The 22,990-nt window shown below is 44.0% G+C and overlaps 1 protein-coding gene across 2 annotated transcripts in view; it reads right to left on the reverse strand.

Annotated features, from left to right (window-relative positions):
• RTN1 (reticulon 1) overlaps nucleotides 1–22,990 on the reverse strand; it is a 122,115-nt gene that overhangs the window by 9,979 nt on the left and 89,146 nt on the right. Inside the window, exon 1 of one of the 2 annotated variants that reach the window (XM_061376179.1) lies at nucleotides 6,776–7,106. The exons of the other annotated variant lie outside the window; for it this stretch is intronic. Within the exon in view, the coding sequence (XP_061232163.1) occupies nucleotides 6,776–6,836 (61 nt within the window). The 5' untranslated portion in view covers nucleotides 6,837–7,106. Of the gene's footprint in view, nucleotides 1–6,775; nucleotides 7,107–22,990 lie in introns of those variants that run through there. 2 annotated transcript variants of the gene reach the window in all.

Consider the following 22,990-nt stretch of genomic DNA (forward strand, 5'->3'; position numbering starts at 1 on the left):
ACTTCAAACCACCTCAGGTTTGCAGCTAGGGTTTGCAAACAGGGTTTGGAAAACAAGAACTGAAATCAGTCTTGGTTCATAGAGGTTTTAAAAATCACAACTGTAAAATCCAGACCGTGCCCATTAACATGCAGAAGCTGTTCAGCTCTAGCTTGCCATGATCTCCTTTTAGCCTCCTGAAAGGAGAGAAGCAGTGTCGGTCACTGCACTCTTTCCAGTACAACACACCAGAGCCCTGGCTCATTTGTGGAGGCATAAAAGGACTCTGGGTGTTGCCAGAACTGCCTCAGGCTCAAAAGTATTTGTATTTAGTAAGGAGGATTTGCCAGACATCTCCAAGACAGTAGTGCTGCAGGTCATTGCAACTGCCTTTGAAGAATTTTTCTAGAGAAGCATGTCTGATGAGCTATTTATCTGAAAGTAGTGCCTGCCCATGTTTTTTAAACGACAGCAGAACTTGTAAAATGCTACTCAAGTAGCCTTCTATTTGAAAGAAAAAGTTTTCAAGGGTGCCAAATCACCACCTCAACTATATGATACAACTTTATGTCAGTAAACTAATGTGAGTTGTCCATTTGGGGCCAGCACCCTGACTAACGATGCACGAACCTGAACTCTATGATACAAGCAACTATTTGTTACTAAGAGTTGCTGATAAGTACCCATATTTGTGATGGAAGCTAAAACTAATCTCACAAATATAAGTAACAGCAGCAGCACACAATGCTTGTGTCAGCCAGGAACTGCTCCCGAGTACAGTGCCTGGAAGATCTCCCAGCTCTCAACAGGTTTTCAGCAGAAAATGTTTCTGCTCATCAATATTTGACATCAAAAAAGCCAGAAGGCAGACCTGGGGGGCTAGAAAGGGCAGTGCTGGAGGTAAGGGGTGAACAACTTGAGACAGCCAAAGTGGACTAACTAGTGGTGCTCCTGAATCCATTCTCCCTGAGAGCTGGAGGAAACATGAGGATGGGGCTCTGGTGGTTTACATGGTCGCCAGAAGCACCATGGTGTGGGACAACTTCAGCCCAAGTCTTCTGAGTGGAGATCTCAGAGGGAGAATAGAGGATTCAAACTAACCTGTAAATAAAATGTCCTCATACCTTCATACTCCTGCATGGTTATGTTTTTGAAAAATATTTCTGAAACAGAAATAGGAATCTTTCCTTTTTATGTCCCAAAGAAAGCGTTTTAACATGAAAATTAATGAAGATCAATGCAGCACAGACTGGACAATTCACATCTTCCACAGATTCTCCCTCCCTGCCTCTGAAAACCTCTGTTCTCTCCTTACCATGCCAGTTTTTCCTGTACTGCAGCAACTGTGTGAAAAAAGAACATTCATCAAGAGCATGTACATAGAAGCTATTATAAAAAGTGTGTGCAAAACCCTTGTATCCAACCTCAAATGAGGTCCTTGTGCCTTGATGATTGAATAAAAGGTTATATGCTCTTCTTCATTCAGTTATTAGCATACTAATAACACCTTTGGATGTGAACAAGCTGCCTTCCACATAATGGAGGTCCTACTGGGCCTCTGTAGGAGGTAACATCAATTGGTTGTAGAGCTTAATTCCTTATGTAATATTAGTAGTAGCTAGAAGTGAGGAAAACCTACACACATCCTTTAATTCTGTATACAGATACAGTATAGTGTTATGATTCCATAAATACAAATGACTTCATAAGGCATATCTCAGACTACTGGAATTGAAAAGATCAGGAAACATATGTTAAGAAGGGCAATCTTCTTTATAGCATTGTCACAATAATATTTGACAGAAATGCAACAAAGCTGTAAGTCTTTGAATAGGCTCACACTCAAAGAAATTCCAGTCTGCAGATTTAACCACAAGCTGGAGGACCAGGCTTTCCCTTTTCTCACCAGTGAAGGATCCAATGTGGTCATTACTCTGCTCCCCACAACAGATCTGATTCAAATAAAATACAGATGGATACACCATCTAATGAGCAGTCTGGTGCCTTCAGGAGACTGCTGTGATTAACAGCAGAGCCAAGACAAAATATCTGTGCTGCTTCATGAGACATCTCTCCTTATCCTTTATCTCTAGCCTTGAGGGATCTCACTATACTTCTAACTCTTGTACACACTTTGTTTATTAACCTCCTTGTCCTCAGCTCATCTTTATACCTTTATTATCCACCCGCCCCAAGATTCAACTTGAAAGTTCAGACTTTCTTGCTCCCCAAACTCCGATGAGAGGAGACCTGGAGTAGGAATAGGACCAGGGAAAAGTCTACATATAGGATGTCCTCCACATTATATCCTATTCCACCTGCAAGATCAAGATGTGAGAAAAAAAAGTACTGATTGACTGTCATAGGTGAGGAACCCGAGTGGGCTTGGGTTGGCAATAAAAAGAGGATTGGAAATAAAAAAATCAGCCCTACAACCATGCTGCAAACATGTCTATTGCATTATTATTGTTAATAATGTTATTATTGTTATTATTATTGATGTTATTATAATTTTCACAAGAAGATGCTTTAAGACCAGGATTTAATAGGGTGGCAGGAGAAAGCCTCCTTCACACACCTCTTGCTCATAAAATGATATCACTACCTGCCTTGGCCAGTTTCTGTGAAGGATGGTATTGCTGTCACCCTAAGTGAGCAGAAACCAAAGAGACCAAGCAGACACTGTGCATGCAGTCTCTGAATATGTATAATGCTATGGAAATGTTCAGATGTTCCTGAGACCAAAATAACAGACTTGGACCCTTCCTAACTATAGCCAAACATTTGAAAATAAGCAGATTTTCAAAATGAATGGCTCAGAACGACATTGTTTCTGAACGCTAAATATGACATGGAGAGAGTACCCCTTCTGATATCAAAAAAACCTCACCAAACCTTACTTCCCAGAGACTTAATGAAAGCAAAAGCAGTCCTCCAATGTTGCCTTCAACTACTTCCCCATCATCGCTCTCTTGCTAGAGTTTAAATGACTCTAAAAGATGAAAAGCAAATCTGAAAGTGGAAAAAAAGACAAATTTAATTCAAATTTCACAGGAAATCAACTGTGAAATTAGGGAGTCAATTCCTCATAAACTGGTGTACTTTTGTGAATATTAGCTAAATTGGTTACATCAGGTTATGGCTTGGTTCCAAGATTTTATCTCTACCAAGGTCCAACATAAGAACCAACTACTGTGACAAATCTTTAGATGCTAAAAAGAGGGACTGCTCATCTGAACAAGACAAGTGGGTCCCAGCTGAGAGTTCAGCCCACAGTATTTTCTGGAAAGCACTCAAGGTACCAACTGGGTGAAGGTATATTCTCATGTTAATAGCTGTTAATTAGACTACAGAACTGTCAATAAGATTATAGATTAATAGCATGCACCAATATTACTGCCACTGACTTCTTTATCGGTCCAAAAGTGGGGATTGTTGCCATGTATAGTTGGTGTAGCTTCTCAGCACTCTTTAGAAATCAATTGATATATCAGTCAAGGATATATCAACTGACACCAAACCAATCTAGACAATCAGCAAGGAAGCTGGTTGTCTAGAAACAACTGCCAGGAAAATGCCACTCAGTAACTCCAGTCCCAGTGGAGTTATGTCATCTAGATGGATTTGTTGAAGTCTGCAGTCCTTTCCCACATTGAGTTATAATTATAATGTGGATAACATTTAGTATCATTTCTATGAACAGTTCACAGGCCTTTTTCTCTGCATCTTTCAGATTTTCTTGTTAATAAGTCTTGTGGGAGGTTGAAGCTGCAGGAACAAGCGTATCACTTACGACCACCCAAGAGCTGGCATGTAGTGGAAGAGGGAATACTCATGGGGACCAGTGTACTGTCATCAAATAGCTTCACCAAACTGGGGTGCAAAGACCTTCCTGATCTTCCCACTCTCCAGTTAGGTGTATGGACGAGTCCTGCCAAGCTGGGCCGAGACTCTGGGGAAGCCACAGAGACACCACAACCTGAACCTGAAGACACATCTCATCCAGCAGCTCCCCACTAGAAGCTGTGCACTGTGATGCATCATGCAGCTGGCACTGGCTATAGGTTGTTACATGGAGGCCCAAATCAACCAGCATGCCCAGTTGCTCATGAATTATGCATGACTCCATCCCAGCCTACTTCAAATGCATCACCTTCCAATGTGAAAGATGACTTGGGTGTGGAAGTCTGCTGCAATTCCCCAAAGCCGCCTATGACAACATTTTGCTCAGCAGGGGCAAATTACTCTCCTGTACCCCTGAGGGGTGGTCTCATGAATTACTATTGATATAATCACTCTGAACCTGCAGGGTGGACAGGTAAAACACACTGCAATATTTCTAAATCTACGTAGCAGTATCAGTTGCTTCATTGCAAGGAACATAAAGGTGTGTCAATTTAGTGGGCAAAGCCAAGACTTCACCAAATGTCCCTGCAGCTTCTTAAGACCCCCACCCAATTTTACAACAATTTTACACCAATTATAAGTACTATAAGGTCAAACCAGTGATACAGCTAGTGGTGACTGCCTTTAATTAAAACTTATGTTGACCTCAATATTGTATCTCCATAATTTCAGTAAAAATATGCTCTGTATTTATTGAGGTTGCATCTGCATCCGTTATGTTCACAGACATATTCCAGAGTTTTCAGAGAGGAACCATAATTCCATTGATAATGAAGCTGGCAAAATTATACAACTCCAGGTTTGCAAGAAACTGATATTCTGGGTTGAGACAGAGACTACATGAATAATAGATAGTGAAAGAATCAATGAATCAAGTCTTTAGCCTTCTTTCTTCTGAATTTTAAATTTCTTCTATTTTATCTGGGACTGATCAAAGAATTTTGCCGACAGAAATAATATTCTATGACTATTTCATGTTTGCTGCAGGATCATTTTTGAACCATAAAGCACCACCCAGGAGAAAGAAAAAGATATGCAAATGATGGGGAAGTGAGGCAAGTGATTTATTTTAGCTGCGTTGACTTTTTCAGGTCTGGGTTTTTTTCCAAATCAGAACGGGCATATTGTGTCATTCAATTTTCAGGAAATCTACCTCAGTTTCAAAAAGGAAAGTATAGAAGGAGAGAAAGCTCACTATTATTAGTAATAATTATTGATTAAATAAATAGCAGTATGCTGTTTGTTATCCCCCTCCTTTTAATTTATGATTTTTTTCTGATGAAGAGGGAAAATATTCAGTTCGCCTCTAAATACAGGTGGTTCAGCAATCTGACTCAGCAAATTAATGCTTTTGTAAGGATCAGCAAAATATTGAGCCTTTTTGGAAGCAAACCAAACCAAAAACCCAAACCCCACCTAATAAGGAAGTTTACCTGCAAAGCTCAGATGAAGAGACCCCAAAGTTTGGTTGTGGCTCTCCCATATAAGCTTAATGAGTCAAGCAATCCTCTAGATATCCTATAGATAGAAACTTTATTAAGGTATGGAAAGCCCGAGCTGCTGGAAGCTGGCATATAACAGGTGCATCTGTTTACTTTCCAGCTACCCATCCTCCTCTAAAAAAACTCAGACTATAAACGCAATTAGTGCTGAAGACTGGAAAAACATCACCTCCCCCAAGACAATTGTCCATCTGAAAGATCTTCCCCTGCCCTGCTCTCTCTTCCTGTTCGCTCCCCCAGAAAGCCACTTTTGGAAGGTTTTCTGGCTTCTGTTACATTAAGCTGTGCTTACAAAATTATGTCTGCGAGCATCTTGGACCCTCTAATGAGATGATGCTATAGAGTAATCTCTCTCCCAGGGACCCTGTTGAAAGCATCAACATTATGTACTGACTATTCAGCATAAAAACGTACCTTAAAATTAAAAAAATACATTCAGACAAAGCCTGCCCAAAGCAGACAGCCGCCTGCCTGGCAGGATCAGCCGATAGCTTTTCTCCCTCTAATCTGCCCACTGAGCAGCGTCACAGAGACTGTCTTTTATGAAAACAAAGGCTGGATGCTGGCTGGGAAGTGTGAAGCCGACTAAAAATGGCTGAAAAGCTGTCCAAGGCACCCGGGAAGGTAGCCAGCCCCACCCAGCACAGACACCGACCTGCTCAAAATAAGCTGAAAATAAGCCCCAAAGGGAGATGCTATTGTTCCCCCCACCTCCTCAGCAGCAAGACAACATCATCACAGTATTTTGCCCTGAATGGCTCCGCAGAGTGCTTGAAAGCATAACGAAATGATTAATTATTTCTTTTTAAGCAATCCTACAGCAAAGTACGAAGCGGGTGGCAGTGCCACGGCTGCCTCGGTACTATCGCACTTCTTGCCGAAGCTGCGTTTTCTTTGTGTCGACGCTAGGCTAAGCCCTCGCTATGGGTGTGTCCACAGGCAGGATGCACCCAGGCGCCCAGCGCAACCGCCTCGAACCCTCACGAGCCCGAGCCTGCACAAATTCACCGTCACCCAGCTTTCCTAAAGCCCAAAAGGTATGAAATCATGCCAGCAGCCCGATGGAGAGAGTCGGGGTTGAGAAATGAAACTGCTAACGGCAAGGGGGGATGCTTTGGGAATGAGCTGTAAGGTGGGAAGGATGGTCCTGTATCCTGGATGCTTTCAGGGTGAGACAGCTGGAGATGGGATAAATACATTCAACGAACAGAATTAAGGGCTTTTATATCTTTCTTTCTTAAATTACCCCCAAAGAAAAGCTTCACAGGGAGGGAGAGAAAACAGCATGCAAAGGCCCGCAGGTGAACAATGCAAAAATGGATGGATCCTGCCTTTGCCTCTCTGACATGCAGTCTTTCTAGCATGCAACACTAGAATAGATATAATACCCTGACATTTCCAGTTGCTCCAAAGACAATCCATCTTGGTGGAATCAGCACTGGCTTGCATCTCGGAGAGCTGAGGAATTGCTGGTCCTTTCGTCGGAGGCACTGCGTTACCAGTCAGGCATTCCCGAGCATGGGTGGGTTAGCGGGTATCACTCCCGTCTCCCCGCTCGGCTCCGGACTGATGCTGTAAGCAGCACAGGCGGAGGGGGGAGGGCATATTGTACGCGCTGCGGTCTCCACTGCAGCAAATCAGCAGTGTGATGTGGTTGCCCTAGGGAGCAGGCTCCTTTGAAAAGGGGATGCAGTCCCCTTTCAAATCAAAAGCTTGTGCTTGGCAGTTTAGCCTCCTAAGCCATGGAAATGGTTAAGGCAACCTGACGGCAAAGAAATAAAAACAAATTGGGTGTGGGTGGAAGGGTGCGGGGGGAGGGGGGGAATGTGGGGGGGGGGGGAGCAGCGTTTCCTATGTGGCTGTATGGTTGTGAATATTCATGTTCCAGAAATTTCTTGAGAGTGATGAATCTGGTGTTTTCTTGTTTGTTTGTTTGTTGTTTTGTTTTGTTTTGTTTTTTTGTGAGGGCCAAATTTCACCCAGTCCCTCTAGGTTTCAGTACCCCCTTCTCATCTGCCCATCTCCATGAGGTCAGGGAGCAGGCAGAATAAAACTAAGGTCAGAATCTGACCCCAACACAGCAACGCCCATTTTGCTATTTTTGGATAAAACTATTCCAGAAATAGAAGAAAAGAGCAGGGTATCCACACCACCGGGATCACCCTTCTCCCCTGCAGATGTGAGTACCTGCAGGCACAGGGTGACTCACATGGCCTCCCAGCCCCTCATGCCAAGCCCTGCTACACCAGGATGCCAAGGTTAGGATGTACAGTGTATGAGCGCTGCCTCCTCTTGCTGCTCACATGCTGCATAAGCCAGGATTGTAGGTGTAAGAGTGCAGGTAAACGGGACAATTTGGGAAAAAAAACATGCGCTCTCTGTAGTAACTGTGAGCCTAACAGCTGAATTGCAACACCAGCCTAAATACTCTTACCTGAGTAAGACACTGCCTCTGCCTCAGTTTCCCCATCAGTAACCTACTATAAGTAAACTCGTAGAGACATCATAATGAGGCAACAGCTGTACCTGGCTAATACTGAGAAAGAAAATTCTTTACATCCACCCAGCCTGTTTGTCTTTTCAGATTTGAGGGTTGTTAATTAATCACATAGAAACTCCCCCAGAAGTCCCCCATTTCATTGAGGAGAGCCCTGAGATACAGCATATCAGACTTGGTCCAGCCATTGGTGGCAGGATTATCCCAGCTGGGAATACACCTTTGAGGCTGTATTTAATCTTTATGGAATCTGCTACTTTATGAAACTGTTTTACTTTACCCATGTTATACTGAATTTAGGTTTTTCATATGGAAACTGATACCAGCACAGACACAGTGGGTCACGTACACTTCATCATGGAGAACAGAGTTTGAACCTTTCTGCTCTTTTAGCTCCAAAACTAATCTTTAATGCCTGAATTAACATAGATCTCCAACTGGCAGTAGTAGGTCACTTATCCTTCCCTCAGGTAACTCATCTCATAGGAGAAAGCCAAAATTTAAGGAGAGATTCACCGCAGTGTGGTCTTAACCTTTACCTAGGAAACTCTGATGGGATTACAGGGGCCAATAGCCATTGTTCGTAGAATCACAGAATCACATAATAGTTGGGGTTCATATTTTAAAACCATCTTTAAAATTCCCCAACAGACTTACTTAGGCCTGAACCCAGCATCTTTGGTCCGTTAACAGGGAAATAATTAACTGATTGGTGCAGTCAGTTCAACTGTCATCGCATACAGTAAGATAAATAATCTACAATGTTGCAAGTCTAGATTTTGTGCTTTTCCTGGCTTAAAAAAAAGGAAGAAACAGGTTGGTAAAGGGTGATTTTTCAACATAGACTGATTGGTTTAGACCCTTTGCAAGTGCAGAAAATACCCCTACTGATATATTTTGCCCTGAATACTGTTTGTAGCTTGGTGATGCCGTTCCCAGCACCAATCCATAATACAAGGTATTTACAGTGCATATAAAATAGAGCCATAATTCACATGAAATTCCTAAATCCCGAAGTCTCTAAAAAAAACAGCTGTAGATACCTCAAACTTCAGTGAAGCTCGTGGCTATTTATCACATACCACAAGCAACGCATCGGTGAGAAGACTCAGAATCTCTGCTTAGTCTCACTGTAACCAACATTTTAAAGTCAGAGATAAGACAAATTTCTTTGGACAGATGAGTGGTCCGTGTACATTTAACATCCCAGTGTTGTATGAAATGGTGATGATGTCTCTTTTCCTTCATTGCTGGTTGGGATTTGTCTTGCCCCTGATCTCCAACTCCTTCCTCAGGCTGCCAAAATAAATTGTACCATCAGTTTTCCTGCTTTAATTCTTACTTCCCTTTGAAGAAGTGTCTCTTCAGACCTGGTCCATGTAAGTATTCCCGTGGTACTTCCAGAGCTATTTTAATTCACAGGAAAGAAGGTCTTCCAGTGTGCACTCATTCATCCCAAGAGCCAAGTTAGGTGAAGAACAGAGGCAGTGCCTGGCATCAACACTGTATGTGTGTCTACACAGATGTGCCAAAAAGTTTAACAAATCCCAATCAGCACTGGGTGGATCCAAGACTAAAATGGCAATTAGTAAAATATGCATTTCTACAACGAGAATTTAAATTATGCATTCAGTAAGTAGTGAGCCAGAATTAGAACTAACCGGTTGGCCATCAACAGACGGAGAGTGAAAATTGGGTGAGAACTATTTCTTTGTAACAGAACTAAACCAGAACCGAAACTAAACATTGACTGAGCACACTGGAAAGTACAAAAAATAAACATAGCGCTGCCTGGATCTTGAAAGGGTGGCAGTGCACAGGTCAGAGATCTTGGCATCAACCGCTGCATGCTGAAATTTTGGAGGAGAGTTTTTCTGCGATCATGAATAGAAGTAAGATTAAAAGTAGTAAGTGAATTTACTTCCTTTCAGAGCACTGTCCATGGGAAACCTCTTGCTGAAGGATGTTACTGAAATGATTACAGATTTTAAGATGTCTTACTGAGGTCATCTAAAGCTCAGTGTGTATGGCACAGCTACAAGCCAAGCGGGCTCATCCATATTTACCTGTTAAGTTACTCTGCTGGAGATAATGACCCATGTATGTAGGATGTGTGGGGTAAGGCCTCAGCCAAATAAAACTACCTGTTTGCTTTCAGCCCATCCTAACCTCCCTTTGAGGAAAACCTCTGACCACATTAACACGAGTAGGATGCTGCTGTCTGCCTCATTCCTTTCCATGTCATTGCAGCCCTACATCAGGACTAGCTCTCCAACCCTACCTTGCTATGAAAAGAGGGAGGAAAGGCCTCCCACTTTCACAGCGACCCAGCCTGCCTGTGCAGTGCTGATGAGCTCTGATGAGGTCAGAGTTAGCAGCATTGAAGGGGTTTTTGGTAAATATATTTGAATTGACATAACAGTCCATAAGAGCTCAGAAGTACCCACTGTTCTACTAGGCAAAGTCTCACACATGTCCCTAAACTTCAGGGTTGTCCCTTAACAATCCTGCTAGAGTACAGGGTGGAAATCAGCACTGGTTTCAAAGAATATTTAATGTTAACAAATTCAGAGATAGAGCTGAAACCATCACAAGTTCTGTTCTAAGCAAAGTGACTTTGAAAACACTTTGGACTGATTATGTTTTTCAGAACAGCTCTCTGCATCACTCCGCGTCAACGCATTGTGGGACACATTGAGGGCAGTGCCAGATCTGCAACATGGTGCTATAAGATCCTGACATTATCACTTTGGAACAATGGCATTAAGGGAGATCATTGGGTTTTCTTCTACGTTAATTTGTTCTTAGCATTAGCAACAAAAATAAGGGGGATGCTATTTTAAAAGTTGCATTAATATGTCCCAAAGCTCTAAAGAGCAATGTGGAAATTTTGCCTGAGTACTCCACACCAAGGGCAGCCAGCAATTACATTTTTGTGAGGAGGCTGTCAATAGCAGAGGGATGGGCCAGATCCTGGCTCTGTTCTCATTCTTTCTACTGTTTTGCATTTGTTCTTGCACGTCTTCTGGGCTGCAGAATTGGTCAGAGGCAAAAAGATCATGAGCTGGGAGATGGGATAGCTATTTCAGGTCCATGGCTATTCACAATATAGAGGGTACACAGACAGCTCTGTCCTTGCTGTCTTTTACCCAGGTCTTTTGTATTTTCTCTCAGGAAATGCAACACAGTGATAAAATTATTTTTTTTTCTTTTTTTTTACCTGAGATCAGGACCACAGAAGGTATCAATTAAATGGTAAAAAAGACAATATTGCTGAAAAAGTCTGGAGCTGAATACTCATAACGAAAGAAGCCCCGTGTCCCAGCACATCACATAATGTTCCAGCTTTCCTGCAATTTCTTTTAGAAGCCATTAAATGCCTGAGTTTATGAGGGGTTTTTTAAATCATCGATCAAAATATTTGGGTTGCTCACAAGGACAAGAAGTGTGTTTAGAGATGTGTTGCTAAGGTTCTGCTCTGCTGCCTCTGTTTCACTTTCTGCTCAGCAGTGTTCTTTATGCCCATTTTTGCTCAATTTCTGAGGTTATTATAAGGTCTTCAGCAACAACCATGTGACATGAGTCAAGTGAGTGGGCGAAAGCATCAGGTGAGACATTTTGTACTTGCTTCCCTCCCTGGGAATGAGGTGGCCTTTCTTTGAATCCTAGTAAATGAGCCATTTGGGGGATAGTCCTCACGTTTGTGCTAATGGTAAGAAACAATTTTCCATTTTGGTTTTTGAACCACTGATGTGCAGTCCCTTGGCAAACCTGGCACATATCCTCTTCACCAGCTATCCCAGAGGTAGCTGGTGCTTCTGCAGTGCCATTTCAGCTCACTGGCTACTGCAGACAACAGCACATTTAACACATAAGAATCAGCTTTGATTTATTCCTGGTTCTTCAGCAGTGGATCATTTCTCTTGGTCCTCTAATGTTATTTTTTGAACCACGAGTATCATAGAAATGAAGGCTCTATTCCTGCAGTTAATCAAGAAAAGTCTTTTGATTCTTTCCAGGGGGACTACTTTTTTCAATTGCTAAGAACCTTAAAATTGGGTGTTTCTCTCCTCTGGGGGAAGTAGTTGGTACATCTTCCTTCCTCTGTTGACATTTGATCAGTGAAGCTGCTGAGACCCTTCATCTCTCTCTGACCTACTGCATTCCCCCATTGCAGACAGCTCTTCTGGCACTTGCAGCCTACCCCCATTTTCAAGCCTTCCACTTTTATGCCTGTGCTGCTAAATTTTTCTTTCTTACGGCATTGCTGGTGCTGCAGCTGGCATTATTAATTCAATTTCATTAACCAATCTTCCTAATGGACTGGAAGACAAAAGAGAAGACAGTCTTGAGACAACAGTGTGGCTGGGCCTCAGGAGATACAAGTTTAGTCCTCCTGCCTGCCACAGGCTTCCTATGTGACCCTGGGAATCATCTTGCTTAGATCTCTGGGTCTCCTTGGTATATTTAAATTCGGGGCATCATCTGCTTTTCAAGCTTTATTTCTGCACCAACCAGCCCAAGAATCTGGTGCTCTAGCAAAGGAGCCTCACCATTTTCACAATGCAACATGCAGGCTGCTGTTACTGGCTCTCATTCTTGGATCAGAGGATAGCAAGCAAGATTGTAAAGATGAATTGGGGTTACATTGCTCTTGGAAATGGTGAAATCCTGCCTGGTGCTCTGCAAGGATGCTGGGGGACAGAGGAGCCCCCACTTTGGCAAGCACGCCCAGAAGAAATGAAGAAGACACATTTTTGTTAGATTCTCAAAGCAAGGTCTGGCAGACAGTGCCTGAGCTGGGGAAACAAGGCCTGGACTTTGCCTCATGGGTGTGCCACAAGCCAACAGGGACCCCATCCCTGCCTGGGCAAGGTCCTGTGCTGGGAGCAGCGAAGGGGGCCCTGGAGCAGCTCATCTCACTGCACTGCAGGCACCCTGCAGGACAGGCACAGCCCCTCTGAGCTGCTCTGCTGGGAGGAAGGGGCAATAGGAGGCAGAAGTAAGAGCTTGAGCAGGGTCCACACCAGTGCATGCCGACAAGTACACTGCATAGGGGTGCAAAGAGCGAGCCATGCAGGCAGCCCTGCTGTGAGCCCAGGCAAAGTGCCACACCAAGGCAGCTCTGCTGCACAGCAACACTAGACATACCCTGCCTGGTGCAGTCCTGCTCTGTGCTCCTCCATACATCCAGGTTTAGGGCTGAGGGAGGTCTGGTGCAGCACCCAGGAAAGATGTGCCCTCACAAATGCCTGAAGCCTTGCTTATAGTTTACAGCGGCCACCCCTCACTCCTGCCCTGTTGGGTTCAGGCCCAAGTTTTGAATCTCCAGGTGCTGATTCAGGGGCTAGGATGTTCTGTCCAAAATGCAACTATAAATTGTACAAATGTGCCTGCAAATTAAACCAACAGCCTGAAGGCAGAGGCTCAGAAGACTGAGGTTTCATTTGCAGCAGTGCCACAAGCCCTTAATTCAGGTTGAGATTCTCAGAAGCAGCCAGGGGTGTTAGCAAATAAGCTGTGTTTTGTAACATTTCTTCTGGTACCTCTGCTTCTTTACCCACCATTCCTCCTGCTGACTCAAGCTAGGTGGGTGAGAGAAGGTGCAGAATGACTTACCACAGACCAAGCCACTTCCCCAGCCATTGTTCCTTCCCCAAAAGCCGTTTTCTCTGGGGAAGGGAGTCAGTGAGCAGGCCCTGAGCTGCTCACCCCTCTGCATGGTGCTGGAGAGCTGCTTTGAATATCTCAGCATGAACATCTTCGCATCCTCTGCCACTCTCCCCACCCCACTGCGCAGGGAGTCTGGGAGGATAATGCGTTAGTGGTGGAGGTATGTGTGGATGCTGCGGCCATGCACACTCTGGCATATCTGACACAGAATTGTCATGGCAACCCCAGCTTTCCCCAGAGAACAGCAACAGATCACTAATACACTGCTGGATGCAATAGCCACAACTGCTACTCTATGGATGCGAGACACCTGGGTACCAAAATGCTTTCTGCACAGGGAGGGGTGGTGCTTGCAGAGCCACAGCTCTAGATCTTACTTCATCTGGGAAGCTGGCTGATAATATGGAAAAATCTTGGCTGAGGTTATGGAGGAAGGGGGGATAGGGGATAGGCAGGGGCAGGTTAAAAAGCAGATGCTCCTGTCCTAAGGAAATGCAACCCCACAGAGCTGGCAAAGGTGATGGAGGAGGCAGAGTTTGGCTGCTTATTGCAGCAATGCTAACAGTGCTGCATGGCATGAAGGGCTTATGCACAAGGAGTGTGTTAGTGCTGTCCAAGGGGAAGAAAAAAGCCCACAACAAAATGAACAAAAGGAGAAGTGAAGGACATAAAATACTAGTGTGTATGACAGGAATGTCAGTGCAAGGTTGTGGGAAGGGGAAAGCAAAGAAAGAGTATGAGCAGGGCTCTGGTAAGAGCCAGTATGAGTACTGGCTAGAGAAACTCTTTGGACAGTGAAGCAGCACTCTGATTTTTAAATGTTATTATGGGCCTCTAGGGTAATTAGAAGAATTAGATCAGGAAATGATGTGCCAGAGGTGTTGCCTGAAAAGTGGTCAGAGTTGTATTTGCCGGGGAAATGACCAAGAAGAATGGCTTTGTGGAGCATTTTAGGACACCAGTTGGAAGAAACGCTACACAGAAATGCAGCGATGGTTTGAGTACCAGAGGGGATGTCCCTGCCCTGGCACATCACCTCACATGTTGCAGCGGGAAGAGAAAAGGATGGATCATATGTATATATCTCATGGAAGATACCATAAGGAAGGTAAAGAAAGCTTCCAGCATCAAATCAGCAAAACATGCAGTGAAAATCCACACCCTGGAGCCAGCTCATTAGGAACTTAACATCAGTCATCCCTGAAACTAGATCTCTTATGTGTACAGATGCAAAATGATGAAAAAGACAAGAAAAAATGCAGAACCCAGGTAAACCCACCAAATTTGTGGAAATGGGTTTCTCTCTGAAAAATAGATTCCATCTCTGTGTATCAGAGTATCATGTATCCTCACTCCCCCTCTCTGCACACAGTGAGAAAGTCCTAATTTGGATGCTAATGTCAAGTATCAGAGAAAAGACAATTTCATTTCCCATTCTTCAAGCCAAAGGATTAAAGATAGATTAGCAAGACTATTTCACATTTACAAACCAAACTAAAAGGCCTAAGGAATTCAGGTTTCCCTGACTGCATTATTAAACAGCATAAGCCACATTTTCCTGATTGCTCTTGCAAAGGAATGATAGCCCTCTACTCTGGGATGAGCATGAATTTGTAATAGGAGGTATAGAGTGAATATATATGCAAAATGGAGTTATTTTGCCATCTTTATCATTAAGCAGCATGAAAGTTCACTGGACAAAATGGAACAAGGAGAAACGCTTTCCTTCTATCACAGTATATTTAACCACTGCTTCAATAATGGATAGCATGTGGATATGGCAGAAGTAGCATTGATTTCAGAGCGAAAGTGTAGATTTGCAGATACAAAAATAGCTGTTACCCCAGAGCACTGCACATGAACAATATGAGATGGAAGGATAACATACTAAATTTTGTGCATGAATAGTGAATTCCCTTGCAACAGGTTTGGCTTTTGCAGAAACTGGGGAATTCCAAAGATAATAGTGAAATAGATTTGGGTGAGCATTGCAGAAGGTCTGCTGGGACTTCTGAACTGCTTTCCATAAGTGTTTCACTCCTTGCAAAGATTTAAGTATATGTGGCTTTGCTGAATCTCCCTGAGACAAGTACCACAAAATACTCCTTTATATAGCATCAGATACCTCATTCTTAATAAAAACATCCAGGGACCAAAAGCACGATATCCCTGTGTCCCTTCTAAAATGTTACCATATGCCAGATACTTAAAGTTGATTTATTTCAAACAAATCAGAGATAAAACATACTGGCATGACATGGATTTTAAATTATCATAAGTTCAAGAAAACCAGAGTCTTCATATATGCAAAAAACCCCAAACACAAACTCCATGTTTTGTTTTGGATGAACCTCATCTTTCACGGGTATGGTAGATGTGCTCTTGCTGAATGCCAGGCAGATACCTGAATCCTGCTGGTCCTCAGCACCTACAGGTCAGGGCTTTGGAAGCCTCTGTCTGTTTGAAGCTGAGAGACATCAGCCCTCTAGATTAGGATGCTGTGCTGTTTTTGGCTGGGATAGTTAGTTTTCTTCATCGTAGCTAGTATGGGGCTATGGTCTGGATCTGTACTGAAAACAGTGTTGATAACCACGGATGTTTAAGTTACTGCTGAGCAGTGCTTACACAGAGTCAAGGCCTTTCCTGCCTCTTTCACCACCCCACCAGTGAGTAGGTGCACCAGATGTTAGGAAGGGACACAGACAGGACCACTGACCCCAACTGTGTAGTACTGGGAACCAGAAGAGAAGGGATTGATACTTCATTTTTGAAGTAGCAGCTCTTACCTTTTCCAAAATACTCTGTTTTTAACTGTACTTCATTTTAATCCTCCCCTGCCCCCCCCCCCATGTTTCCTGACATTTGAAATGATCAAAGCTTCCTGTGAACCACAGCTTCTAAGTTTCAGATAAATATAGCACTCTGCTCTGCATTTGTTTGTTTTCCTCAGGTTGCAATCCTGCAGTCAAGACCTACTTATTTTGGAGCAGGGAGAGCTGCTGCTTGTTACCACGTGCTTCAGCAACCAGGGAGGAGCACAGTCCTGCCTGTGCAGGATGCAGCTCCGAACCACTTGAACGCAGGGTCTAATCCTGCCCTGGCAACTCAGAGCAAATTAACCAGCAGCCCCTGTGCTGGCTCCAGGGACCAGAGCAACCCTGGAGTGGGCAGAAAGCAAAGGGAGGCGTGATGCATGGAGACAGGTTGCTCACAGGGGTGCACAGAGGGGATGATGGAGGTGGGCATGGCTGAGCGTTGTGACATGTCCAGCCCACACTGGCACACAGGGTGACAACCCTGAGCCCTTCGAGACATGGTGAAACTCTGTGGGCTCCAGGGTACAGATGAAACCTCATGCAAAGGCAGGAAGGTCCTGACCCCACCTCTCCCTTGGCCACCCACGTGTACCCAATCAGCCCAGTGCTATTTATGTTGGCTTCCCCATTTGCTGAGAAATAAATGTGGCAATTACTTTGCACATTGGAAGTGTCAGAACCCTTCAGCACATTTCCCTGAAGCTAAACAATTAATGAGGGGCTCTGATTAGTCTGAATCTTGTGGAGTCAGACAGTGCTGAGTGACATTTATTTTTACCTCTCAATGCCTGAGATGGGGCTTTGTTAAGAGGCCAAGGATGGATGGGCTTCCCAGTCACCAAACGGAGGCTTCCTGCAGCCAAAAGGGCTTGACTTGTTGTTTATTTTAGAAAAGTAAGTTTCTGCCTTGCTTTGTGCTTAGGTTGCCACAGACAGCAGTTTTCAAAATCTGAATGCTTTGCATGGATGTGATGGACGATAAAGTATGCTTCCATGCAAGAAAGATATCCTGCGTAAGTAGCACCCAGCAACTCAATTCACCTCAGTGTCTCAGTAGAGGCACCACATCTAAGAGGCTTTTTTCGCCTCTCACCAACAAATAGGGGTCAAGTAGAAGGTACGAGGTGTGCAACTGTCAGGTGTGATCCTGCAAACCAGGTCATCACAGCAGGACCTAGCTCCCACAGCAGGATCAGACCCTATGGACTCATGCCTGTGGCAGTGGGTTTCCAGCTCAGCCTCCAGCAGCAGAGTGAGCTGATGTCCACATGGGGTGAGAGCCCCTTAGTAAGAGACTGCTGCATGAGGGATGCAGGAGGAGCTGGTGGCTGTCGCTTAAAGTCCATTTTCTCCTACAGGTTCTTTCTTTCTGAACCAATTCCCCATAATATGCAAGCCACCCAGAAAGCTGTACTGAGCCCTGCTTATGCCATGCAGGTTTGTGTGAGCCACTGCCCTTTCCCCAGCCCTCTGTCATTTTGCCTCCAAACTGCAAATCTGTTTTTTACTACGACCCAGGAAGGAGAGAATGTGCCCAGCAGACACATGAAGCTACTACATGAGCAAACTGGGTATCTTTGGGGTCCAGAAGTGCAGAAGAGGGTATGCTCTTCACATCTCCATGGAGGAGATGAAGATAAAAGGGGTTACATTAAACCTGAACTCTCCTCACCCCATGGAGGAGATGAAGATAAAAGGGGTTACACTAAACCTGAACTCTCCTCACCCCAAATGCCACAGGCATAATGATACCAACTGCAAAACCCACTGTTCCTGCCCTGCTTCATGCATTTCACCTCTGAGCAGCAAAGGGGCATATTCACAGGAGGATGCTTTCAGCTCCCGCAACAACACCAGCCATGCACCTCAAAAAGTTGCCTCTCCCTGAAGGCATTTCCTCTTCACCCGGAGTTTTGTACAAACAGGAGGTAAAGCACTCCTTGCAAAGAAAAGCAAAGAAAGGTCTATGCCTGGTTTCGCCTCATCCAACATGTGTTTCCATGGAAGCAGAGGAGGGAGCGGGCAGCCTGTGGCTGCAAATCTCAGCTATCTCACTGCCTGCTCCCATGTCTGAAGAGACAAATGGATCATTAAAAATACAACTGAAATTTAAAAAATCCCTTTGATAGTAGATAGCTGATGCTTAGTGCTGTGATGCTGTTTTTAGGGACTGGAGCTCAAGCACATCACAGCTGAAGGAAACCAAACGGGCTCATTCTCAGAGGAAACAGTATGGTACTGAATAAAATGATTTTTGTTCTTTGTTGATCACATTGGTATAGTGATTGTGTAAGCACAGAGAACAACAGCACAATACACAAAGGGAGTTATATAAATAGATTAAAAAGGTGTTTTCAACATGGTTTGGAGAAGTGTATTGCAAAGATGGTTTAGGGAGTACAGATTGTTTAGGAAAATGGAAGGTTTGATCCAATCCAAAATGTTGATCCAATCCGGGTTCTTATCTCGGGGCTGAGTCTCCTGAATGCAGTCTGTCTGTCAGTCAGTTGCTCTTATCAACAGGTCCTTTGAGCAGAAACTTATTTTTAATATAAACCACAAAGCTTTCCTGGCCCTAAACTAGCATCTTGAGGCATCACCACATTCAAACAACGTGCAGTTCCTAGCAGCTTGCAAGCACGTTGCAGATACATCTTCTTGCTGCTGAGCCAGGCACGTTTCACTGGGAGTAATTACCATATATCCTCAGGTAGGAGCTGCCTCTTACCCAAACTGTTGTACTCAGTGTCTTGAAAGTAGCTGCTGCACACAGCTGCTCTTGAGTGACTGAGCTGGATCTAGCCGGTCGCCTTGCGACAGCTCCCAGCAAGGTAATAAGGCTGATACACGTGCAGCCATTACATGAGCAAATGCAAAATGTCCTTCCTGCATTTATCCCTCTCAGAAAAATACAGAGCTGTTTTACGGCAGCCTGCCTTCTCCCTAAAGGCAGAAGAATTTCTCACCAGATTTTTTTCTGTCTTTCTTGACTATCAGGCAAGAAAAATTGGACACACTTACAAAACCTGCCAATTAGAAAACACAGTTGCAGACTCTAGAGAGTTAAAAATCCTGAGTTCTTAGTGCGTGTGAGATTTCCTCCCCACAGCTCTGTGTAATGGGTTTGGAGCTGTTCTCTACAGCTGTCTGAATACTGAATTTTTGAATGCTGTGATCAATACTGTATTGAATACCAACGCCTGGGATCTAATGACAGCTCTGCGTGCACCTATTGCTTAAGTTTAGTTGATAGCTTTCAGGGGGAGAATAGCAAAAACTGAAAGATGGGTCAAACCAATTTGAGTTCATTAAATACTACATCCAAACATGAAATACGTGAGACGAAAATATATCTATAGGGGAAAATTAAGAGATTTAGCTTGGATCAAGACTGAACCTATTTTCCGGAGCCTGCAAAGGTTCCAGTCAATTTTATACCAGCAAATCCCAATGAGCAAATGGCAATGTGACCATAGGTATCACCCTTGCTTATTTTAGCCTCTGAACCCGCCCACCCCCCCATAGCTGAAAGCAGGGTTCAAGCCAGCAAATTCAGACAGGGGAGGGCCCTGTAAGCACCTTTATGTACAGGCTGGAGGCAAAGTCAGCAATGGTGCCAAGGAGCAGTATCCTGGTAGGACCTGCAAGGAGTAGGGAAGCACTGGTTTGGTCTTCATCACTGGTTAGTGCTTGGTTTCTTTCTCCAGCCCACCAACAGGAATTGCCTGGTGGTGCTGGTTGGTACCATGGACCAATAATCCAGCATTTCTTCTTTTTTTTTTTTTTTTTTAAATATGGACATCAAATCATAATAGTCATTTGTGGATTGTTTCTACCTGTGCTATTGATGAGTGAGCCATTAAGCTTCTACCGGGAACAACGAAGGTAAAATGATCTTGTGACCCATTTCCAGCCTGAAAACATGAGGACAAGGTCCTGCAAGTTCTAAAATACGTAACTCAGCAAGAACAGTGTACCTAAATTCCTGGACCAAGTAGGAATGAACTGGAAGGTGAGTGGAAAACTAGTACAGAAGAGTCTGGAGGATATCAGAAAAGCATTTGCCTCTAGACGGTGTGGGAGCACATGCTGGACAGGAAGCATTCAAAATGCATTAGAAATTAGCTGAGGGAAAGGAAGCAAGCTGACAATAAAATCAAGCAGTGAGAGGAGGAAGGAGGCTAGCAGTGCAGCTAGCATTGGAGGTATGGGTGTTTACCTTGCGCTGTATATCAGTGACCTTGAGAGTGATGCCATTATCTAATAATGCCAAATTGTAGGAGGCACAGAGCAAATTAATTACAAATAGGAGATTAGGCTTACGGTCTGATAAGCAGCTCATGGAGTTCAATGAAGAGAAGTTTTAATGAGATTAAGTGACAAAGCCATCACTTAAAAGGAAGCATTAAACAGACTACAGACAAGGAGAAAGAACTGGGGGCGAAAGCAGAGAACTATCAAAACCATCTGTGTTATTAAAAGAAGAGTAAACAAGGCCTGTGCCTCTCTGGGAGAAATGGATATTAAGGCACGCTGGCACTGCCAGTGGGAATTTTTCCCTTGAATGCATTGTACACAGCATCTGAGTCAGGCTTTGAGGGATATTGATAGAGCACAGCAAGGAAAACCCAGCACACATTTAGGACCAACATGAGGAGCAAAGCAAAGCTTGGTTTGAATTATAGCAAGCAAAGCCCTGAGAACTGGTCTAGGAAGCCTGGGTTACTGGGTGACAGCAATGGGTTGGAGACAGCTTGATGGAGAAGAGCTTTGCTGTGGTTCACTTCAAATGCAAATACAGCAGGGCACTGGGTGGTAACAATCAAGAAATGAAACAGGCAGCACTTAATATTACAGGCTAAGAAGGGCAGCTCTTAAATGAGAATGGCTACTACTAATGATGAATAATTAAAGCAGACCATTTGGTCCTCCAGACCTTACATAGTTCCGTTACTCTAATGTACAGCAGTAGCATCATTCGTAGTACACAGCCTCACATAGAGCACTCACATGGACTGGCTGGGGTTCGTCTTCTACCAAACCCACTGCATCCTTTTTATGAGCTGTATTTAAAGCTGAGTTCAAATACAACAGGAATGGGAGCAGCTTCAAATCAGACTGATGCAACATTTTGAGTGTAAAGGCAGCCCCATCTTACCAAACCTGTGCAAGGGTAGAGATTGGTGCTAACTCTCCTTGTTTACATTACCTGCAGGTGAAGGGCCAAAGCAGTTTCTGAAGAGAAGGAGACACTCATATTTCAGTATTTCATATTTCTGTATATCTGCGTTATAAAGCAAGTATTAGACACATTTCCTCATCTTTCTTCTTTGTGATGGGACAAGCACAGTTGAGGTACGTGGGGCTGCCTGACATTGCTAGGTGTGTAGTGGCTCACTGGCACAAGACTTTACCAATTCTCACTTCTCAAAAGGATCCAATAAGAGAAGAGGTTTGGGTAAAAAGCAGAGCAGATCCCAGTCTCCTTGCTTGTTTTCCCCCTCCCTCACCTTTCCACCTAACCCTCCACTGTTGGCAAGGGGATTGAGGGCCGAAAAGGAATGGGCACCAGGTAAAGTAGACCTGACCTTCAGCCAACACAAACTGGTGAACGTCCTAGTTTCATTTAAAAAATCATTCTTAGACTGAAATTCAGCCTGAAAACTGTCTAAGGATAGGACCTTACTGCATCCTGTTACCCTCACTAACAAAAGAGCCTGATCTTGACTGGGACTCCAGGCACTGCAACTAAAATAAGATCTAAAAACAATAATCAGTGCAGAGCTTTCTTTTTTGTTCTGAAATGAGGGAGCAATTTGTGCACGTTAAGAAACACATCTAGTACTACAGCCTTTCAAAGCCATCTGCCATTCCCCTGATTTCTCTTGCAATGCAGATTATCCAAATGTGGATCCCTAGGTGCTCTCTGATATACATCTCCAGGAAATATTTACACTATCTCTTCTTATTTTGGTTTGAAATATGCTAAAAGGATGCATAGGGGGTGCCTCATTACTTTGGTCAGCAAAAGTAAAATCCTGCAGAAGTGTCATCCAAAAGCATGTTACATTCTCACCCTTCTGGAAAGAGTCAAACCCCTACAGTCACATCTTGTTTTAAAAACTGCACAAAGAGTGGCAGAACCTTCTTTAGTGATTTCATTTTTCAGATCTCTTTTCCTTTCAGTGGGGATTACCCAAGATAGGCTAACAGATGGGCACTCCCCATTTCTTAGCATCTGTCACTGAGGAAAACACTGATGTCAATCCTGAGAAAACACAAATCTTGGTGGTTTAGGATGCACATGTGTCGTGAATGCTTTCATGTTTGTACATCATTTTCCTGGGCAAATGTTGATAGGGATGAGATAACTTGGCCCACATACTTGGTCATACCTCATGTGATCTGGGTGCAAGATGCCACGGAAACCTGAGCACGAGCTGGATGGGGGCTATGGGTCCTTCTGACAAGCCCCTGTCCTGAATGATGGGGACGAGGACCTCAGGGCTCCACCAGAGCATGCCCCAGCAGGGACATCTTTAGAGACTGGTCATAGAACAGTTCGGGTTGGAAGGGGTGTTGAAGATTATCAGCTCAACACCCCTGCCACAAGCAGG

The sequence above is a fragment of the Neopsephotus bourkii genome, unplaced genomic scaffold, assembly GCF_033783945.1.
Source record: "Neopsephotus bourkii isolate Nb327-2 ecotype Australia unplaced genomic scaffold, CSIRO-AGI_Nbou_v1 NB_1707, whole genome shotgun sequence".
In the NCBI taxonomy this organism is placed as follows: domain Eukaryota; kingdom Metazoa; phylum Chordata; class Aves; order Psittaciformes; family Psittacidae; genus Neopsephotus; species Neopsephotus bourkii.